We start from the raw sequence: 21733 nt of genomic DNA, 5'->3' as shown, positions 1-21733 counted from the left end.
TCTAAAATACTCTCTCCAATTTACTTTTACCCATGGTTCATACCTATGTTGATCAAAGAGTATTTAAGTAGAAGTAAGGAATACTACAAAAAAGGAGTGCTATAAACAGCAGCACACTTTCTAACCAGCATGCTGCTGAGCTGAAACATCAAGGTAGTCATCCTGGAATTGTAATGATATATTGACCTGATCATACATATTTTTAAAAGTATAAATGAAATAGACTTGCTCATTTAAAAAATAACATAAAACTTAGAAGTTACTGTATTATTTCATCAAGCTACAGAAAATTCTTCTGACAAAAAAAAGGAATTAAAAGGTTTTTTGCAGGGAAAAGCTTCAAAATTTGGTATCTCGAACAAGGAATTTGATTAGATTTGTGCAGTTTAGCTAGGAGTAAAACTAAACTTTAGAACACAAACAAACATACAGAATTCCTGCTTCTCAGTAGGAAGAATTTTTTTGATCTGCAGTTGCTGAAACATAGCTGAACAATGAACTTGAAAAAAAAGTTTTCATAAATGGATTTATGACAAAGGCTGGTATCCTAAATTAGCATAGGAACCCAAAGTGTTCAACAATCACCATAGGTGACTTCTCAGAGTAGTATCTGCCTTTGCTCAAAGCATCAATACAGTCACTAATAAGTTACACCTATTAATTATAAAACTTTGCACAATATGGAAAATATTACAAGATCTCAAATAATATTTAAAATAACTGTGACTAAAAATGAAGACAATTACACACTTCTTTTTTTTAAGGAATTAACCCTAATCATAGAAACATCAGCAAGCTTTGAAATTGAGGATAACCACTGTTTGCAGTAAGTCAGTTGAATGCAACCAGGAAATTAGATTTGTGTTGGATTAAAAAACAAATGCAGCACTCTCTCATATAGACAATATACAGTATGTTCTTCTACTAAAATGCTTTGGAAAATAACATTTCTGCAGGAAATTTCAAAACACATTCTGGTGTATAATGGTGGTTAACAAAACCTTTTAACAAACTTCAAGAGAGACTAGTAAATTCTCCTATCATAAATCTCATAGGAAAAGCTGAATAAGAATAATGCATTTATCATTATACCAGAATTTATCAAGTATTGTCAGCAGATTACAGCAGATTATAAAGCACGTGATAAAAACAAAAGAAAGAGCCATAAATATCCAGCATTGCATTCTAATGAACACATGCACAATCCATCTCCACAGCTCACTACAGTAGAATTAGAGTATTATAACAGAATCTGTAGAGTTGAGGATTCATTCAACAGAAAAGTTAATCTTTTTATACAGAAACCAGCAATAGTACTTTCCAGATTATCATGCAAGCAAGTAAAAATGTGAACCAGAATGCAACAACTGCACTACACACGTTCACAAGACACTGCAATCTTAAATAGGTCACTCAGTATTGATTAAAATACAGTCTTGCATTGCCTTTAATTCATGAGATATATGCAAGGAAAAAAAACCATTAACCATCTCATTTAGAAATGCAGAAGTCAAATGTTTTCTCCAAGCTCAACAACTCCCAAGCTGTTTCATTTCCTCCTGTGTTCTTTTCTTACTTACAAGTATTGCATTCATTCCTGATGCAATGCCATAGACCAAACCTGAGAGGCGTGCTGCATATGTATACTCTTTTAAATCATCCTTCAATAACCTGATAAACAGGTATGTCATGTTGCAATGGAGAGGATCAGCATAAATGTAGCGACTAACAAAAAGAAAAACAAAAGAAATGCTTTGATACCTCAGGCAGTGACAAGGTAATGGATGAAGAAACATGACTGAAGAGTATGTATATGCAGCCTCATGATCAGTAGCTCTTGAACAGGAAAGCAGAAATATACTATTTATTTAATAGCATGAGAAGGGGGTCTTTTACCCCATCAGTCAGAAAGTTTTTAGTAGATATCTGACCAATAAATATGTAAGCTTGGATTAAGGTTGCATTTTTTTAATGGAGGAAGAAATCTTACAAATGAATTAATTTCATGAATGATATAAAAATAAAGAAAATTTGTTTAATGTGAACTAAAAGACTGTTGAAGACTTTTAACAAAATTCAACTTAAAATTCAATCAAAGAAAGGATGGCTAATAACCAAGATCAAAAGGACTAACAGCCTTTATTTTTTATTTAAAAGTTCTTCCATCAAATCAATATAAAAATGTTGATGAGTGGAAGTAGTTTTAAGGCTCTAAGCTTTTCCTTGATTTGGGTACTTACATACATCCCATAGATGGTATTTTGGAGATCATAGTTCAAGCCAGCTAGCTCTGCTGCATATGCATACTCGTTGAGGGAGTCTTTGAGTAGTTCAAGGTACAAATAGGCCATGTTACAATGCAAGGGATCCACGTAAGCAAATGGGCTGGAAGAAAATGTTGAAAGTAAAATATGCAGTTTAAATTATTTCTCTGTTTCTTTTGGCCTTTTAAGCTTGATCTGAAGGAAAGAGTATTTTCTGTGTTTTTATGCTGATGGATCCCATTCTGAAGGACTCCTATTTTGAAGCCAAATATGAACACATCTGAAAAGAGTTACTTAACTTGCATATGGTTTGATGACTAAACATATTCAAGATCCCAGAAATATTCTATTTGTGATCATAAATCAAGGCATGTTTTATTTACTTGGCTGCACAGTCAGAATTCACCAGGAGTAAAAGAAACTAAATATACCAACATAATTTAACAGACCAAAAAGGAAAGTCATGTACTGAACATTAAATTAATTAATACTCATGCACTATCAGTTCCTATTACAAAAATTAGGAGATCAACAATTTGTGGTGTGATAATGCACAGTACATGCCAAGGTCAGCTCAGAAGAGAAGTCTGCCATATCCATTGTCTTACTACTGGAATTTTTTCTGTTATTTTTTTAATGGCCACAACTCTCCAAAACCCGCTGTTGCATTAGGAGCACATGATCACACACAACATTGTTACAAATTTCTCAAAAAGAGAAATGCAACTCGAAGACTCAAGTCATGTTCAATCATGCTAGTTGTTAAAAACCTGTCTGTGTTAAGGACTTGAGAAGACAAGGTATTTGTACTATCTGTATTGCTAAAATCTCTGAAGTGCACAGAGTTAATCAGTTTGAGTGATTAATATGTCTGCATCCGTTTTAAATTCTATATTCTCACTTAGCTGGCAAAGGCCAACTGGGAGTTTTGAAAAAAATCACAACTACTAGACCATTAATCCCCAAGTGAGAAATAGAAAACAATTATTACAACACTGTTCTGGGAGTTGACTCCTATTACTGACAGTTTTGTAAACAAATGCTTATTTCTAGTTTACTTTTTTTTTGCTCGACTGAAATAAGTTGAACATCTCAATCACTAATGGTACATTTAAAAAAAGAAAGTTAAGTCTAGTCTTTTCCCCTTTCAAACAGTTGTAAGTGACATAGCTGGAATCAACACTGAAGTGCTGAGATGCTAACTACCTTTATAGAATTTTCGAAGCATCACCACATTACATGGTTGTTTCACTTCCTTTTAAAAAAGGATACTCTATGAGTTCCTAAGTTGCAATTCATACAAATGCAAAAGCTTATCATCCTTTTTTAGGCTGGGCAAGTCAGATGTTTTTACTGTGATGTTTACACAAGGATGCCTGTAAGGATTTTCAGTTTTGGAACAAGGTGATTTCAAGAAGTTCTTACACATATTGTTCCTGCACAATTTATATATAAAGGGAGAAACCAACCTCATCAACTTCCTCTTAATTTATCTGCACAGCAATTGCTGCTATAACATCTGGACCAGGATTCTTTCTATGCTTCATGTTGATCAGGGCTGCAGGCAGAAGAAATCCTCCTAGTTTATTTTATCATACTGAAGCAGTCTACAGTGCAAACAAACTCTTGTAATCCACTACAAGGCAGCACAGGCTTCATATTCTGATCTAGAACTGAGGCTTAGACTTTTTATGAATACCCCTGTCTCAAAGGTGGCTTTATTCACCAGTTCACTTGGTCCCATGAGATATAGGAGTGATTCCATCAAATCTCATGAATAAACACTCTACATTTCAACACTTCCTTCAATGACCATCAGCATGACCAAATGGAGACATTCTCCAAGCACCTTTTTTAAGTATCAAAACTAGACAAACCTGCTTACAATATCTTTTAGACACGATGCACCCAATATTGTCAAACTCTCCTTGCTCCTGCTCACATACAATTACCATCTCATTTTAAGGGAAAGGAAGAACCCTTGCTCCCAACCATAAGAAAAAAAGCCAGCTCTCACCTGGAACTGTTTCTAAGAGGAAAGAGGCAAATCATTCCATTACAATGGTCAGCAAAACTCAAGTACTTCTGGCTTTTTATAAGGGCTCAGTGGGATAAAAGCTCACATCTAACTGGGAAATATCATCTCCACAGATCTAGGTAAGATATCCCTGCTTGTTGCAGGAGAGCTGGACTTTAAAGGTCACTTCCAACACAAATGATTCTATGATTCTGTGTGTATTGCATACACATACCTTTGTGTGCTCTACATACATCCAATTATTATCTTCTGTTCATTCACAAACTGTTAGAGATTGAACCACTTATAGTTCACGTGAATTGATTTTATAAACCTCCACAATTGTAAACTCAGTGTCTATCTGTAAAATCCTATTTTGGATTTTGGCCAAACACAGTAGAAGGGAAAGCCATCAAGAATGAAAAAGAAGGCAAAGCACAGCAATTGTTCTCTGAATAAGAGATGGGGAGTTCCCATGGATCTTCCATTTCCTGACACATCGAAGCTGAAACAGTTGTAACCTCTGGCCTGTGGTTTCAAAAAGCAAAAAGATAAAATGCCCAGGCAACCTATTTTCCCCAACTAGTATCAAAACTGGTACCAAGACATAACACACAATGAAAAAAACCTCTGTATAATATCCTGCAAGAAAAATTTCAAGTAGCCTCTCAAAACAAGAATTTAATAGTCCATCTATATGAGCCCTCACAGTGGACCTTCCAGCAATATCACCAAATAACTTAATTAGGCAAAAGGAGAGTCCTTAAATTTTTTCTAGCTTTCAGTAGTTCAACACAGAAACAGCTGCACTTTAAAAACAGCAGTATTTTTTTAATTCAAAAGTTAGAAATTTGTTACTTGAAAGGAACATTAAGAAGGTCCATCACTGTCATGTTCACTTAAAAAGAAAGATTATCTTCCTATGATGAAAGTCATGCAAGACCAGAATTAACATTACATCATTTTATCATACATCTTGAGGTCAGAATCAAACATTCACTGATAATACAGAAAATGCTCTTCCAAAAAAGAAGTACAATCAGTTATGGGTGTCAGTTAAGTAAAACTCTAAAATTTTAAGCACTTTTAAAACTGATTTGCATTATGCAAATGAAAATAGAATTTGAGCCTAACACTATTACCAGAATAGCATTTCATAAAGAAAACACACCTTAAAATAGTTGTGATTTAGTAATTAATTTAAAAATACACAATTATTCTTAAAGAAGGATATTGCAATATGTAAAGAGTTCTGTTGGCAGGTATATTTCAGGTATAGTAATTAAAATATTAAAAAATTGGTTTAAGAGTATTTTTAGGTAAACTTTTCCTTTTAATATAGAAGGAGCACATCAAATTTCTTCCTACTCAATTACTGCATATTTTAGATGTGCCTTCCTACCTCTAAACCTTATTACATATTCAAAGTAAGGACAAAGACTCCAAAGTGTCAATATATGCAAGAAAGTGTCTGCCACACAAATGCAGATTCCCAGTAAACAAAAAACTTGTGGAGACAACTTTATGTAATATATTTAACATTGCATACCTGAAAAATTCGAAGTTGAGACAAGCTTTTGGCAAAAAAAATTTGTCATCTTGCTTGAACCATAGTTTGCTCATAGCAGTGTCCTGTGCCAAGAAAATATATTTTGTTAAGCCATCTGACTTTTAACTACAATATATGGCACTACTTTAAAAACATCTCTTCACCACTTCAAATCACTGCTTAGAATTACCCCCTTAAATTCATATTGCTTGAATTGCTATATTCAATAGACATAGTGAATACAGATATATTTACTATATTGAATATATATTCACTATATTTTGAGATCACCAAGTGACACTTCTCTCACTTTTTCCGTGCAATCACAGGCGTTTTCCATACACAGTTACAAAACAATAGCCTTGCCTAGACCCTCGACTTACTCAACAGTGGTCAAAAAAATGTAAGAGTAGCAGTCACACTTCTGCTGAATAAACAGTTCTATTGCTATTTTTATCAATTGTTGACACACTTTCAAAAGGGCAGAGAGAGTTCAAGCTGTATCTAGATTCATTTTCCTAGGAACACAAATTTCCATAGCCCAAAGTTCAGCAAGAATGAACTTTCTACTGTCTCGGTAGCAAAATACTGAAGTTTTGTACTTTTTTGTTTACTATACTTTGGAATATGAGATGATCTGTATTTTAAAAAACAGAGGAATTAAATTCTAACTTCCCAGGTTAGGCAGCAAACAGGACAAATACAGTTTACCTTGACAAGGGCAGGGTACTGTGTTGCATCCTTTTCCAATGGCAAAATCTCAAAGTTTGTAGGGATAAACTCATTCTTCATTGGAAGCTTGAATTTCCCATTCAGGTCAGCATTTTGCCATTTCTAGATCAATAGGAGAAACAATCAAGTTATTCCAATTTCTGCTTAATTAAAGCATATATAGGCTTACTTATTTTACACTGAAACAAATGATTTAAAAATGCATTCCACTACTTTATGTGCAAATATTATTAAGATAACAAGGCAAGAGAGAAATAGCAAGAGGGAAAACAAGTTGGAGCAGGCTATCAGCAGGATGAATTGCTCTTAGAAAGAGGATGACAGATAAATAATTTTCAAAAATTTACAGTAGAGAGGAGGGTGGGTTTATTCCTTATATTTTCTGCTACTATGAACTGTAAATGAAGATATTAAACTAAACACTTAACCAAGAATTCTAATCAAGAACACAGGTATGGTCAATGTAAAGGAAGTGTTCCTGTGCAATGTCTGTTCACAGCACACTCAAAAGGTCCAATTCAGCCCTAAGGTGAATTTTACAGCCATCTCTTCTAAGAAGATTAGAAAAATAGCAAGTTTCAACAACGATTCGTCCACCTCCTTTTTTTGAGGTTTGATTTTTACAATCTCATTTAACTGACAAAACATACTTGCTTTCTTTGTTGCAAAAATCAACTTCAGAAACAGTTACATATAATAGTTTTTAAAAATTCCTTTTCTAAGTACTGACCAGTTCATTAACATATAATAGAGCAGCCACTGCATATTAGGGATCTTCTACAGAAAAAACAGTGTAACATTCCCTATACTTAACATGGTTTATAACCATTAAAATATATCCATCCAATGTAATAAATATTTGCTATCTAAAAACTAATAAAACATTCTTACTTCCTTTAATATTAAACAAACTTGTTGTATGATTTTCATCCTATAAAGAGCAGCAGATTTCAGTTCCCCCTTCAACTATATGGAAAATTAGACAAAGAATTTACCACTGACTTTCATTTGCAGATATCAGAATGTTACAAATTTTAACATGCCTTAATAACTTCATCAGAAATTGCTTCTTGCTTGTACTGTGTTCCATACCACTCTTCTGTTCGATCAGTTTTTCCTTCAAAAGATTTGGAAACTATTGCAACTCTGAAAACAAAGCAACAAAGCACTTTAGCATTAATGTGTTTGAGAAAAGACTGAGACATTATTCCAAGCACTGTTTCTTCTCCATCACCAGAATACCTTTATTTCTGCTAACAGTACAATTACAGAAATTACACAGTACAAGAGCATGTATAAGTATACTGAACTACATGCTATGGTTAACCATGAAATCACCTTGCCAGAGTCATTTAATGTTGCTGTTTTTCTAAAGTGTTACACCTGAGGTTACACACCAGTAGTGCTGCATGCAATTTCTGTTTTTAAGACTCTTGCTGTTCCAGAAAACAGTTCTTGCAGTCTTCCAGAAAACTGATGAAGCAGTTACATTTTATATACCACCTGTACGAACATCCAAATAGGTGAAAATACTGATTATAGAAATTTTATTCCAGTCCTAGTGTCACAGAACTGCAGATAACCTCAAGTTGAAAGGGACTCATGAGGATCATTTCACATTCAACTCCCTGCTTCTTGTAGGACTACCTAAAACTAAACCGTGTGACTAAGAGCATCATCCAGGTGCAGCCTGAACTAAAGAACACACCTAAAGATGAAATCCAAAATAAAGAGAATGACAAACTTGTATTTTTTTAGTAGCCTACACGATAGGTATCAAGAAAATTCTTTTAATTGTATTGAAAACAACACAAAAGACTATTCAATGGAAGTGGCTAGCTTCAAGACTGAATAGATATTTCTGTAAGAAATTTGAAATGGTCAAAAAAGGCAGCACAATTACCTTCTCTCCTGGAAATGGCTGAACATCTGCCTGCCCTTGGGAAGCAGCAAATCGATTCCTTGCTTTGCTTTTATTTTTTGTTTTTGCCTTCCCTATTGAACTGTTTGTATCTCAACCCATGAGTTCCAGCTTTTACCCTTCTGATTCTCTCCCTGATCCTGCTGGTAGGTGAGTGAGCCAGTGGCTGCATCGGGCTTGGCTGCTGGCTGGGGTTAAACCAGAACACAGGTACAAAGTTGCTAAGAGACTACAAAAACCATAAAGTCTCTTAGAATTTCAGAGCAACCTACCAGGTCTTTTTGTGCAGTAAATAAATAAGAAGAAAGAAAAGAAGAGTCTTAAGTGAAAAAAATTATCCTGATGAAATTCCAATAATCATATGGTTCAAGTAGCAAGACAAAGATGTTTTAGGCTAGAATATACTGTTGGAATATGTCTGTTATTCAACATTTCCTCCTCCTACCCTTTTCCAACATACTGATGCTCAAGCAGTAGTGACAATCCAAGCACTCAAACATTTCCTGCAGGAACATAGTAAAATTCAAGAGCTAAAAATAATTGTCTACTCACTGTATAGAAAACAAAACTGTGGAAATCAACATAGTAATTCTTCAAGCAGTTCTGCTTCAAGAGATCCTCCTGCCTTCCCCTTTAACCCAAATCACTACTGGAATGATTACTGACATTTTGAGCTGTCAGAAACATACCCACAACAACAGAAACAAAACAAAAGGTATTTTGTCTGCCCAAGAATTAAAACTTAAGACAAGACCAACAGGAATGAAGATCAGGACACAAAAAGAGGGGAGGAGAAGCACAGCAGGTAGAAATACTATCCATGCATGTATTTTAATATATTGTAATCCATCTCTAAAGTCACCAATCATGTAATATTACTTTTGCTTTTCATTTCTCTGTTGTGCTGTATAGCACTATCAACATCCATGTTTTAAGACAGTGTGGAAATGCACTGGGAAAGCAAGACAAGCAATCAGGTAATCTTCAATAGGACCTGCTTAAAGTATATTTAGACTTGAGCCATGCATGGATATGGAACACAACAAACTATAAATGCTATTTACGTCTGTATATACATTCTTTTACATGAAAACTTCTGTGGTCCCCATTTTCAGAAACAACCACGGTTTCTATAATGTGATACCTAAATACTATCTTGTTTTTTACTCTCCTGAAATGTAAATTGAAGCTACAAGTGAGAAATCCACAGGATAGTATTACTTGGGAAGAGAACATATGCTTTAAAATGAATGTACTTCCACAGAAGATTGTAAACTATTATACTCCAGATTTACATAACAAAACTCAAGGTTCTACAGGTGGAAAAGTAACAGACTTAGAAAACTTAGTATTTGTGACATTAGTAACAAATGTGTCAAAGCAAATTTATTCTTATAAAGGATTGTTCTTTTTTTTTGGACCTAATTTAAACTTTGTCTTCCAAATTATGGTATTGTCAAACAATGGAAGAAATTACTTTTATCTCATTCAAATGCAAAAAAAAATGTTTTGATGAGCAAGTGTTCAAAAGTTCCCTCACAACCATCAGTAGAACTCATGTGAAGCAACACATGCAACTCAAAGCCCCTCACATAAAAATCCCCTCAGAAACCAGAGTAAAGGGAAATTACACACAGAGATGCTGCTGGGGTGCAGCTCTCTGACCACTGCAGAAGCACAAGTTATTTCTCAGCAATCAGTAAAAAAGTCACTACCAAGGATTTGTGGGGGTAAGTAAGTGAACAAATTGTGATTTTCAAAATTGTTGCTCAGATCCAACACAATTAAAAACAAACACATATTTCTAGCATGTTTACCTTCAGAGTGAGCATCACCAACTGCACCAAGATAACTCTGCTGAGAGTCTGTGAAATTCCAGTAGTTAGAAATTTCTCTATCAACATTTTTGGCATTCATTTTATTTTTCTTCCCTCTAGGACAGTACTAGTGCTGCACTTCTGTTATCAGTAGAGGAAAAAAGCCCATTTACTAGCCAGGGGAAAATGTTCTTTAGCTGCTTAATCTGGTGAGTCACTATCTTCTTAAATTTTAATAAGAGCATTTATTCTGCAGATGTTGAAGGGAAAAAATGCCTTGGAAATGATAGGAAAATTACATTTTTCAGCTAAGATTGCAGCACATGCCGAGTCTATTCCCTTATCTTCACAGATGGCTGGTAAAACCCAATATAGTTCGAACAAGTAAAAATGATACTTACATTTTAAAAAGTTTCTCTCTTAGGGAAATCATGGCACTAAATGCAACAAGTTGTGTGTGGGAGTGGGAGGAGAATATGAACACTTCCTGTTATGGGCCAGTCAAATGGGAGCTCATGTATACTTACTACCATCTGTGAGTATGACTTTTTTTATACTTTTAAAACTCAAAGTTTGTTCAGAAAATAATAGTTGAAAAACTATACTTTTGAAAAAGACACTGAATGCTGTTACTACAATATAGCTATGCCAAGAGGTCCTTTGTATAGGTGAATGAAAAAGAAATTATAAATAAAATTGCAATACAAAGAAAAAATTCAATGCCAACTAAACCACCTCAAGATAGAATGTACACAAGACATAAAAAGAAAAAAATCAATAAAAACAGGAAAACAATGCCAAACAGCAGGCAAAGTTAGGATGTGGCACATAATAATTCTTTCATAAATAGGGAGAACAGAAAGGTAAACACGAGCGTATATATCAGTAAACGGTAGATAATCAGACAACACAGATATTTAAAGCAGATGTGCAGAGTTTTTCCATTAGCATATAAAATTACTCAAGGAAAGACAAAAGAAGGGAGCAGGCTACTGAATTTGTAATTCATTAAATCCATGGAGATATATAGATGCAATTTTTAAAAAAAGTGTAACACCAAAGTTTTTATTAACATCTGTAATCTCAACTCTTTCTTTCAAGAGAGCTCACTGAAAATAAAATTCACAATGGCTTTCTTGAATCTTTGCAATGTACCATGAAATCACTTTTAGTGATATTTAAGTAAGTTTTACTTTCCCAAGATAATGTATCCTGTTAGCAATTTAAAATAAAAGATTCTATGAAGTTATATTCCCTATTATACTATACTTAGAAGGGTCTTAGTTAAGTAAAAGATTTTTTAAACTGCAGTTCATTTCATTCTACTTCTAATTTCACAGAATAAGTGCTTAAAATCTAAGAGGAATACAGTACTATATACGAGTTAGTATTTTCTTTCAGTCAAATGAAAGTAGAAAAGTCTGATTAGCTCAGATCTTTAAATATCTGATGCCTCAAATAAAAAAAAATAATTCCCACTGAAGTTGACTTTTAAATCCCGTAAAAATCAGCTACCAGTATTATTACAGAAGCTATACAGAAGCATAACCGTAACTTTTTAGTCTACACTGAAAAAAAATTTTCATGTAAAGCAGAAGGAAAAAGCAACATGATACTTGAGAATCCTAAATCCGGGTTGATATTTTGCATTTCTTTTTGTAAGCTATACTTCTTGAGAATACAAACAGTCTGAACATGGAGAACTAAGATGTGAATGCACAAGTGTTGTGGCAAATACAAACACCAACACAGTCTTAATCCACACATAATAAGCATCAGTTACCATTACTCTGACCATACACCATTCAAACTCAAATCATGCCTGCAGCTACATCATCACAGACCTCCTGCAAGCCTTATTTCCTCCACATTAGAATAGCACTGCTTTGCTGTATTTGGCTGCTAGAACTGCATTTAATCAGTCTCTGGACAGTCTCTACTTTGTATTTATATTTAAGCCGTAGTGTGACAGCTGTCAGCATAGCTGTGGGCACTTAAACTTTGTTATCTTTAAGCCCTAGTAAAATCTCTGCAACAAGACAACATATAATTTCTTTAACAGTTAACTTTAGAGGCCATAAAAACAGGTTTATTCCATTTCTGAAAGTCCTTTTTTTCTCGTAATATTTAGCACCTTTTTTTTACAAAATTTAAAATTATATATTTCTTCTTCTATTAAATGACATCTATTTCTTAAGGCAGATAAAGTGAAGAGACAACATAATTAGTCCTGAAGGAAGATGAAACATAACATAGAGCATCCAAAAAGCACCAGCTGGAAGAAAGCAAGGTGAGCTACATGACATTTAAAGCCCACAATTACAGAGACCTACAGAAGTTACTAATGACCAATTCTGAAACACCTATCTCCATTAGCTGAAGGATCAAACTATTATTAATTGCTTAATATACTAAAGTCCATCTTCAGTTCATATTTGTTCTAGATATGTTCCATCTTGAAAAAAAATCTAGTTTTTATACAAAATTAATCCACAATTATCAAGTATGGAGAAAACGTCCAGTTACCAGAAGTCACTTTGTCAGATGGGAGAAGACTGATGTAACCCTACAAAACTACTACAGGAAGATACATACCATAGTAAACTATTATCTTCTTTGGCTACTAATATTTCAAGCATGCTATACCTGAATTCTGTATCTTTTTAGAATTACTTTTCCCTCTCTAATTAGATTCTTGCTCATCTTACTCTTTTCTTGTCCGAGCTCCCTTTATTTCAGCAATGGACAAAGAGGAATGGAGAATTACAAAGAGCAGATATGGGCCTACATTACCTAAGCAGAAGAACATTGCGAAATAGATGGTTGCTGTAATAGACGTTGTTGTAACTGAAAAAAACACATCACATTCTTCTGAAAACCACCACCACTATTCTTATGCTTCTGGCAACATTCTGCAGACTTGAATTTTCTCCCTCTACCAGTATTGTTCTACACTTTCCTTTCTCCCACTAATGACTTTTGAACTAGGTTCATTATGGCTGTCTCACACTGAAGTCCTGAGCTGGACACAATGTCTGGCTGGCACAGGCAGCAACTGCAGTAACACAGAGAAGTGGTGAGGGGTGGGTAGCACCCAACAGCATCTGACAACCTAAAGAATCTATGAATGTATGTATCTGTACTAATTTCCTCCAGAAATTTTTCAGTGTTTAAGAAGATGCTCTGGAAGTTCTCTGGGTAGTAACAAAGACCCAATTTACATTATGAATCAGATAATGTTGACTATTTTCTTGCAATGTTAAGAGCTGTGCTTCAAAGTTATGTGAAGCTGTAATAAACATCAGATCTCATTAACATCTGCAGCTTCTTTACTAAATCAGCATCAGCTCAGGTTTGCCTACTGCTTGTAAGCAATTTTAAAACCAGTTAAAAGTTCCCATTCATGTGGAATTCGGTTAAGCTTTCTACAGAGAGCATGTAATTACACATTCACATTCTCTATGTTCATTACTAAAAACAGAGCTTATATGTTAGAAGTATTAAATTTTCAAGAACTTGGGTGGTAGAGTAACATGAAAATACATTCAAAATATGGAAACAAAGAGAATTGGAGATTTTCATTAAAGTATTGTTTGTTCAAAATATGATCTCTTGACATAGCCAAGATTCAGCTGAAGTATCCCACACACATTACACACAGATGCACACCCACACACAAAGATACAGGCCCTTCTTAAAAGGGCATTAATTACTATGGCAACTACTGGTGCTGATATAGGCAACTGCATTTATTCTATCATTACTTCCATATCCCTAGATAAACCAGAACCCCATGACATTTGCAAACATAGTTCATAATTCAAGTTTTATCTGACTTTATCCAATAATTAATTTAAATACATCAACATTTGAAAATAAATTAACATAGATCTAAGACCTTCTCATACAAAGAAACATAGTGAAGATTTTTCAGTCACATTTACTTTGGAGTTGCAAGAGATAGTTAAGATTTTGTGTCTCCATTAGTTCATCTGCTTTCTTATAATGTTTGTGTCAAAATAAAGTTTAACTTACCGAACATTTTCTGGTCTCAATTTATCCAGTACCATCTCTATTAAATCAGGCCTGAATTCTTCAAGCAAATATTCAGCAGCCAACACTTCTTCTATAGGATAATACTAAAAAAAAGGAATATGTAGATGAATTAAACAAAACTAAGCATGAAAAAGCACCTGTTCAGTAGAGGAAACAAAAGCAAACACTTCTGGTCACTAAATCTGTATTACCTTGGTAATTTCAAATTAGGAGTGTATAGGATGTTTTAAAATCGCCCTCAAAATGAAACAAGAGGGAGTAGCATTGTAATTATGCAACCATATTTCTCAAGTATAAGGCAATTTTACATATTGTATATTTACCATTCGTCTCTCTTAGAATATTTTATGTCTCAATATAAAAGTCACCCACCTTTAAATGGTATTTTGATTAAAGTAAAAATAACATGGTAAATGCTGACCCCTGCAGGATATTTCTGAAGATAAAAGAACACCAAGTACTCTACTAGAGTGCATTTGGGGAAAACAAAACATAAATAAGCAAAATAAAACAAAGAAACAAAAAAACCTAGTTTTTTTTAGGATTCTCTAATTCAATTCTTATTTACAATAATCTAAAGAAAATTATATTTCAATATCTAAAAGCAAAATGCTAACATTTTTTTTTTAGGATCAAACTGAAATTCTCTTAAGGTACATGACAACCTAGAAAAAAAAAAGCTAAACTCATCTGAAAATTATTAATGTGGTCGACAGAAAAGCTGTCTTGATAAACACCTGTTTACCAAGGGAAAATTACCAGGTGACATAAGCACCAAGTACTTACACTTAGCCATACAAGTGTATTTTTTTCAACCAGAATTATTACAAAATGGCTTTCTGAATTATATACATTATACAAAAAAATACAGTGGAATGACTTCCAGAACAGAGAGAAAGTCACAAAAGGATTCTGGAAAAGAGAAAGGGCGGTGAGGGGGTGGAGATCAAGGACAATGAACCAAACCTGTGTTATTAAAAATTCAAATGTGAATGCTAAAGATCCAGAATATGATGTTCATTTAACTACTAAAGCAGAACAAAAACTACAATTCATACAGCAAAGCAAAGCAAAAGAAAGCAAAAAAACAAACAAAAAACCATAGTCCTGATTCAATACCCTGCTCTTTAGAACACTGCCAGCAACTTCCTGGCCTGATTTTTGGAGCCAGCAATTGTAATCAGAAATGATCCAACAAATGGAAGCCACTGAAAGACTGTTTCAAAAGTTGAAGTCCATTTGTTAGAGATTTTAGGCATTTGACAGAACAAAAGCAAGACACAGCCTGCCAAGCAGGAGCTCTTTAAATATCCATTTATGTGTTTGCAGCCAAGTCTAATGCTTTTTAGCAAACAGAAAGACAATTTGAAAACTAATCATTATTTTAAAGATTGAAGGCTAAAGGTCTACAACCAATAACAGCAATTCCTGCAAAGAAACCAAAAATTTCTCTGAATAGATGCAGATATTAGCTATGCAATGAGGAATAGTTGCAATGTATAAAAGTTGCATAATTTCACTAGAAAAAAAAAAACTCAGCAACCCCCCCCAAATATTCCATTAGCACAGAATGAGGGAATTTTGCAAGAAGTATTAAAGACCAAGTAAAAGCTACAAGATGATTCTTTCAGTACCAGTATGCAACCACATCAGTAAAGTCAAGCAAATTTAATTTGCAATCTTAATACAAATATTTCTGCTTACTGCAGTATTTCAACACTGAACTAAAGAACACAGTGTTTACGATAAAATATTATTTGTCTAGTATTTCCCTAGAGAACACTTAGCTACCAGGCAAATGCAATGGCAAGGTACATATGTCATAAGAAACAGATCAAATAGCACCTCCAGTTACTGTATAATCAGTTTTACCCAGGACAGAAGTGTAAAATGGTAGAGTGAACAGGATGTGACTTATTGACTGCCAAAACTAAGGTCTATGCAGCATACAAGAAGTGGAAAGGACCTTCACAGGTGCCTGTATTTATTAAGTGGATAATCAAATACACTGCTAAATGATGATTAAAAAAAACAACAATCAAACAAAAAACCACTTCTTCCACTTACATGCAACATTCCTCCAAGCTTTGATGTGTAACCTCGTGGTCGTTCCTTATCTTTAAATCTGAATGCCACAGCATTTAGATCCTAGAAAACAACGTATGAATGATTAAAGAGCATAAATTAAACCCTATTTTAAGAATAATTACTGGCTACTCAATTCCTTTTTATAACTAAAGAAAAGGAAGTACTTTTGCTGTAATTTGTACAATTTTCAGTAATATTCAAGTTGCATCAAACTCACAAGCAATTTGTGATGGTCTCATAATGCGAAGGGTTATACAAATCATACTAAGAGATCTGCCTCAGCTCTCATTATTTAAATTTCCAGATAATTTGAAATCACACCTACTCTGATCCAAGCAGTACACAGTGTTCTGGTGCAATGTTTGTCATATGTTAACGAACTGAAGCCTCTCTTTCTTCCTTTTCTCTTCCTTTTGTTCAGTCAGCCAAGAGTAAATTTAGAGACAGAGAAAGTGTGTTTCTTTTTGCTGTGTCAGCCACATGAAAAAAACACATCATTCTTAGGATACAATGGCAAGAGTGAAATAAAGAGATCTAAGACTGTAAAGCCAGTGAAAGGGACAGTCCATCCTTCCATGAAACCATGCAGAGAGCCTGATTAACTCAACAATTCAGCTGGAAGTAAACTCAAAAAGATTCCTTTCATACTAGTTTGCCAGCTCTCTGACTCACCCCACAATCTCGGGAGTGCTGTGGCTGAGAAAAGAGGAGCAAGGGAAAGGCACAGGGATGAGACAGAAGGATGGAACTGCCTTTTCCAAACCTTGTATGCGTTTACTCTGTCAGTGAAACAACTCCATTGGGACTTTTAGCAGAGGATAGCAAGACCTGAGACTACTTTCAGAGGTATACAGTGTCAAAGTATATGAAACAAAGCTAATCCAGCTGTAGAATTTCTACTTTCAGAGAGACTCAACAGTTTGGATCAAACAAAGCTGAGAGGAAAAGGAAAACTTTACCCAAGCATATGTACTGAACCAATGAGACTATACATATAAATAAAACTGGATTTGTGTCATAGTGACACTGAGAAGAGCAGTGCTATCTAATAGGACACTTCACATTTTTGTTTTGTGCACACAGAACTATCCAGACTTGTAAGAAGCATGAACAGTTCAGCAAAGACTGACATGTACTGCCAAAGTACTTCATGAAAAGCCTTTAATTGATTTTTCAAAAAGATGAGGGGAACAAACAGCAGATTCAATATCCTACTGCCTTTACAATCTCAGCTACACAATCTGACACATGAAAGCAGGGGAAGAATAGCAGCCATTTCAATTTCCAATTCAATGTTACTCCTCAGAGTAAATATTTCCTCCCTTCTTCAGTGAAGTCTAAGCAAAGTTATGTAAAATCCTTGTGACCAGAGCAGGATCCTTCTTCCTTCACCTCCATTATGCTATCCTAACTCCCAGCTCTGTAAGAACATTTCACACCTACGTTAAGACAACATATTCTGAATGTCATTGTCATTTGTCTCATGCTGCATCTTAAAAATTAATCAACTTAATTACCATGTGATTATTAAATGCTAGTTACAAAGTCAAATAATCTAATAATAAAAATAGTTTGTAAAAAGACAACCACCACATATGGTACCTATGGTACAGCCCCCATTACTTACTTTGCACTCTTGGAAAACCCATTCTTGAGGTCCTTCTGTACGTAATTTTTGAATATATTGAAACATGTGCAAAATAATATCTTCAACGTGCACTGAAAAGAAAAAAATACTTAGTAATTCACTCAGAAAGCACAGAGAAGAAATTAAATGAGCATAAATATGGGGTTTTTTTTAAATTACACTTTGATACACTTTAATCAAGCTCTTTAAGAACATCTGCAATCCCACCAATGGAGTTAAACTTGCTTTTCTCAGACATGAATTTATGGTAAGTGTTTATGCTCCCCGCTAATTCCAATAACTGCACTGAACACGTCTTTATGTGAAAATACAGATTTAAAATATAACTTAGGTCAGTATGAATAAGTAGCACACAAAGGTATTAACAGTTCTTCTTTTAAAGAAGTTTATTTAAAATATTTAATTAACATTTAATATAACCTTAAATAAGTTGATTTCTTTACGTGAAGTGTGTTAGCATACTTAGAGGAACTAAACACAGAATAATAACAAGTTAATTAAAATAAACTGGCTTTCAAGCTATAATAACAATCAGTCTCTTCAGATACAAACACAAAACCATCACATCAGCAATAACACGGAATACAGACACAGTGCTTCACTTACAAAGTCCTTCTTCTGTCAAGTCCACATTTATGATGAAAAACATGAAGCCTCTAGCACCTTCCTTCTGGCCTCCAACAAGAGTATTTACCCATCCTATGTCATTAAAAAGAAACTATATTACATTAAAAAAACTATAACAATTTATGCAACTTTTTGCATGCTTCAGCAACATCATTTTTTAAAAACCCATTTTGATTCATTTAAATGTTTTCCTTTACTTCCTTAATGCCTACAGCAACAGGGCAAGTTAAACATAACACAAGTCAGATCTATCTGATTTTTTTACTCAGAGTGATATGACAAACTCAGGATCATTTGATTACTGGGTAATTTACTTCTGTTTGGAACAGAATGATATAAAGTAAAATGGCAAAAGGTACACCATTGTAATCTTCCAGACATTAAGGGATCTGACAGTAATCTCAAAGTTAGTGACAGAATAGAGACAAGATCATTTTGCTGAAGTTCATATAACTCTCTAAACAAGGCACATAAAGGAGGGTCCAAGAAATAACAGCCTGAGTGACTGTTTATTAGTGACTAACTACCTATTAATTCCTACCTGCTGCAGAAACAAAAATAAAGCATAAAATGACTTAGAGTTCAAATTACTCAAACAGATGAAAGCTTTAACATATAGATGTCTATTTTAAGTGAAACGTAGCTAAACTTTAAAAAATTGTGTGATCAAGTATTTTTCAATTCTCTACCCTTGAAAGACTTACCTTTAGCTTTAAGCTCTGATAGAAGACTCCCCGGGCCTTCATGCCCAATCAGATGGCCAAGGTAATGGCCAGGGTTTGATTTATAGTACTTCTGAAGGTCTGGTATAGGAAATGTGACATAAAGATTTCTAATATCCTTAATGGGTACGACTTTGTAAAGTTGCTGAGGGGAAAAAAAAAACAAGGAGACCCATAAACAAAGGGAAACTCTTTTACTGTATTCATCTCAGGAGCATGTACCATGTTCCCTCCACACACTCACACATTATAAACACATCTCCCAAATCTCAAAAGTATCTAAAATTAGGGCAACACTTCAGCCATTCTTGATACAAACAAAGAAAATTAATTATCTCACAGTTGCTTACAACTACAACCAAATGTGCAACCTTTACTATAAACTATACAAAACTATACTTAGGCATGGAAAAGTGGGTGGAAAATCAATGAAGAAATAGGAATTTAACAGGGACATTGATAAAAGAGTAGTGAAGTGCTCAATATATTACTGAAACATAAAAAATAACATTTACAATACACACTCTGGATGGAAGATGTGTATCTCACGTACCCGGAGATGTTCTTCTTGGAAAGGATGTTCAGGAAACTCTGGTATAGGGACATTTTTATTCTCTACTTCTGAAAATAACTTTACCACTAAGCAAGTCAGTTCATCCAAGGATTCTAGAATAAAGAAACATTAGGAAAAACACAGTCATTATATAAGGATTCTGACAAACTTTTTTTTTTAGTATTTTTTGGGAGAGTCATGAATTACATAAAAAAGTAGTTTTAATGGTGTTATGATTTTTAATTTCAGAAAGAAAATAAATATTCATATTTAAATTTTGAACTGTAACCTGTGAGAAGCACCATGCTTATTAAAGGAAGGCTTCAATCATGGTTAAAATAAATCCTGTAACTGAAAATACATCTTTATGTTTTATAGATTAAACTGAGCTAAAACTGAAAGATACATCAGATATTGAACAGTTACAAAAATAAACATTCCACAAAAAGTTCAAGGGACATAGAATTACAGCTGCAAATTTTCTAGAGTGAAAGTAGCTTTGCCAAAACTTGAATTTTCTTTAGTCTCAGTTCATATTCAGTACTTCAAGTGTGTCCTTAGCACCCAAAACACACACACCTGTGACCTGTTCAAGCACTTGTAATTTTACATCCATTCTAGTTTCAGTCTGTGACTGCACTACTTCGCAGGAATGAGAGAAGATCTTTTGCAGAAAGAATACAGCGATGTGTGATTAACTCATCTACACTGACCTAGACTGTTTTTGTTGAAATTCTGCCTTTAAAATTGCTTTCTGCCTCAAGAAATGCATTTTGGAGCAATTCTCAGAGTAAGCATAAGAAACTGACAATTTTTTTAGTGAAAGACTTCCAAGGGTGGGCATTAGAAGAAACAAAATATCAGTTTCTTGGACATCTCAAAGTACAACCTTAATCCTTGAAAGATTTCTAAAAGCAGTTACCTTGTTAAGAAAATAATCCCAGTTAGATTGAGAAAATAGAATCTTTCCTGCCCAAAATATGCATGCTCCTTCACTACACTAACAGAACTGGGCAAGGGAGAAAAACTAACTAAACAATGTAAACCAAGAGGGTTGACTAGATATTAAAATTTTGTGAAATGCATGTTATTCCATAAAAACCCAGCAATTTTTATGCATGTCGGCAAAATAAATCTTGCAGGGACAGTTGTCTTTAGTACAGATTTACAGTTGCCAAGGTGATTCTTACTGAAAAAGTTTCCATGTAAAATTCCTCAGTGAACTTGCTTTAGATCAGATAAAAAGCTCGTTTTCTTCCATTTGTACTCACTATCCAAGCATTACTGTGAAACACCATACAGACACCAGTCTGCCAGAGCATTTTCAAAAAGCATTTTCAACACACTGTTATTAAGCTTTTGGCAAACTTATGTAAATTATCATCTCAGCTTTGGAAGGTTCTAAGCAGTTGGAACCTCCTTTACTCTTTTTCAGGTACATATATAAAGTCTTACTCAACCAACAGAACAAACTCACCTCTTCCTAAGACACAAATAGCCATTAAATTTGATGAATAATAAGTAGAATGGAACTTCAGCAGCTCTTGCCTTACATCTATTCCTTCTTGAGTTGGTCTAGTTTCCAGCGTGAATTTGTTCCCTGTAACGTAAAAATAATGAACAATATTTGACGTTTAACAATATTTAATGTTTATGAACTTACAGATCAAAAACAAATACATAAATTAATCAGTCTGCTTTCCTTTGAATGGATAGTAATTTAAAAAATAATCAATATG

At 34.1% G+C, this 21733-nt stretch overlaps 1 protein-coding gene across 3 annotated transcripts in view; it reads right to left on the bottom strand.

Moving 5' to 3' along the window:
* The window catches only part of IDE (insulin degrading enzyme), a 53903-nt gene that overhangs the window by 19077 nt on the left and 13093 nt on the right, over positions 1 to 21733 (bottom strand). For 2 of the 3 annotated variants that reach the window (XM_014875352.2, XM_014875350.2), the window contains exons 5-15: positions 21472 to 21594; positions 19995 to 20107; positions 19424 to 19586; positions 18699 to 18791; positions 18072 to 18163; positions 16424 to 16504; positions 14336 to 14439; positions 7606 to 7708; positions 6542 to 6664; positions 5831 to 5913; positions 2241 to 2385 (exon numbers count right to left, since the gene is read on the bottom strand). In XM_014875352.2, the coding sequence (XP_014730838.1) occupies positions 2241 to 2385; positions 5831 to 5913; positions 6542 to 6664; positions 7606 to 7708; positions 14336 to 14439; positions 16424 to 16504; positions 18072 to 18163; positions 18699 to 18791; positions 19424 to 19586; positions 19995 to 20107; positions 21472 to 21594 (1223 nt within the window). Of the gene's footprint in view, positions 1 to 1580; positions 1726 to 2240; positions 2386 to 5830; positions 5914 to 6541; positions 6665 to 7605; positions 7709 to 14335; positions 14440 to 16423; positions 16505 to 18071; positions 18164 to 18698; positions 18792 to 19423; positions 19587 to 19994; positions 20108 to 21471; positions 21595 to 21733 lie in introns of all 3 variants that reach the window. The other variant, XM_014875351.2, reaches the window with a different exon arrangement.

This window comes from Sturnus vulgaris, chromosome 8, assembly GCF_052056855.1.
Source record: "Sturnus vulgaris isolate bStuVul1 chromosome 8, bStuVul1.hap1, whole genome shotgun sequence".
Taxonomy (NCBI): Eukaryota; Metazoa; Chordata; class Aves; order Passeriformes; family Sturnidae; genus Sturnus; species Sturnus vulgaris.
This window is presented reverse-complemented; position numbering and strand designations above follow the sequence as displayed.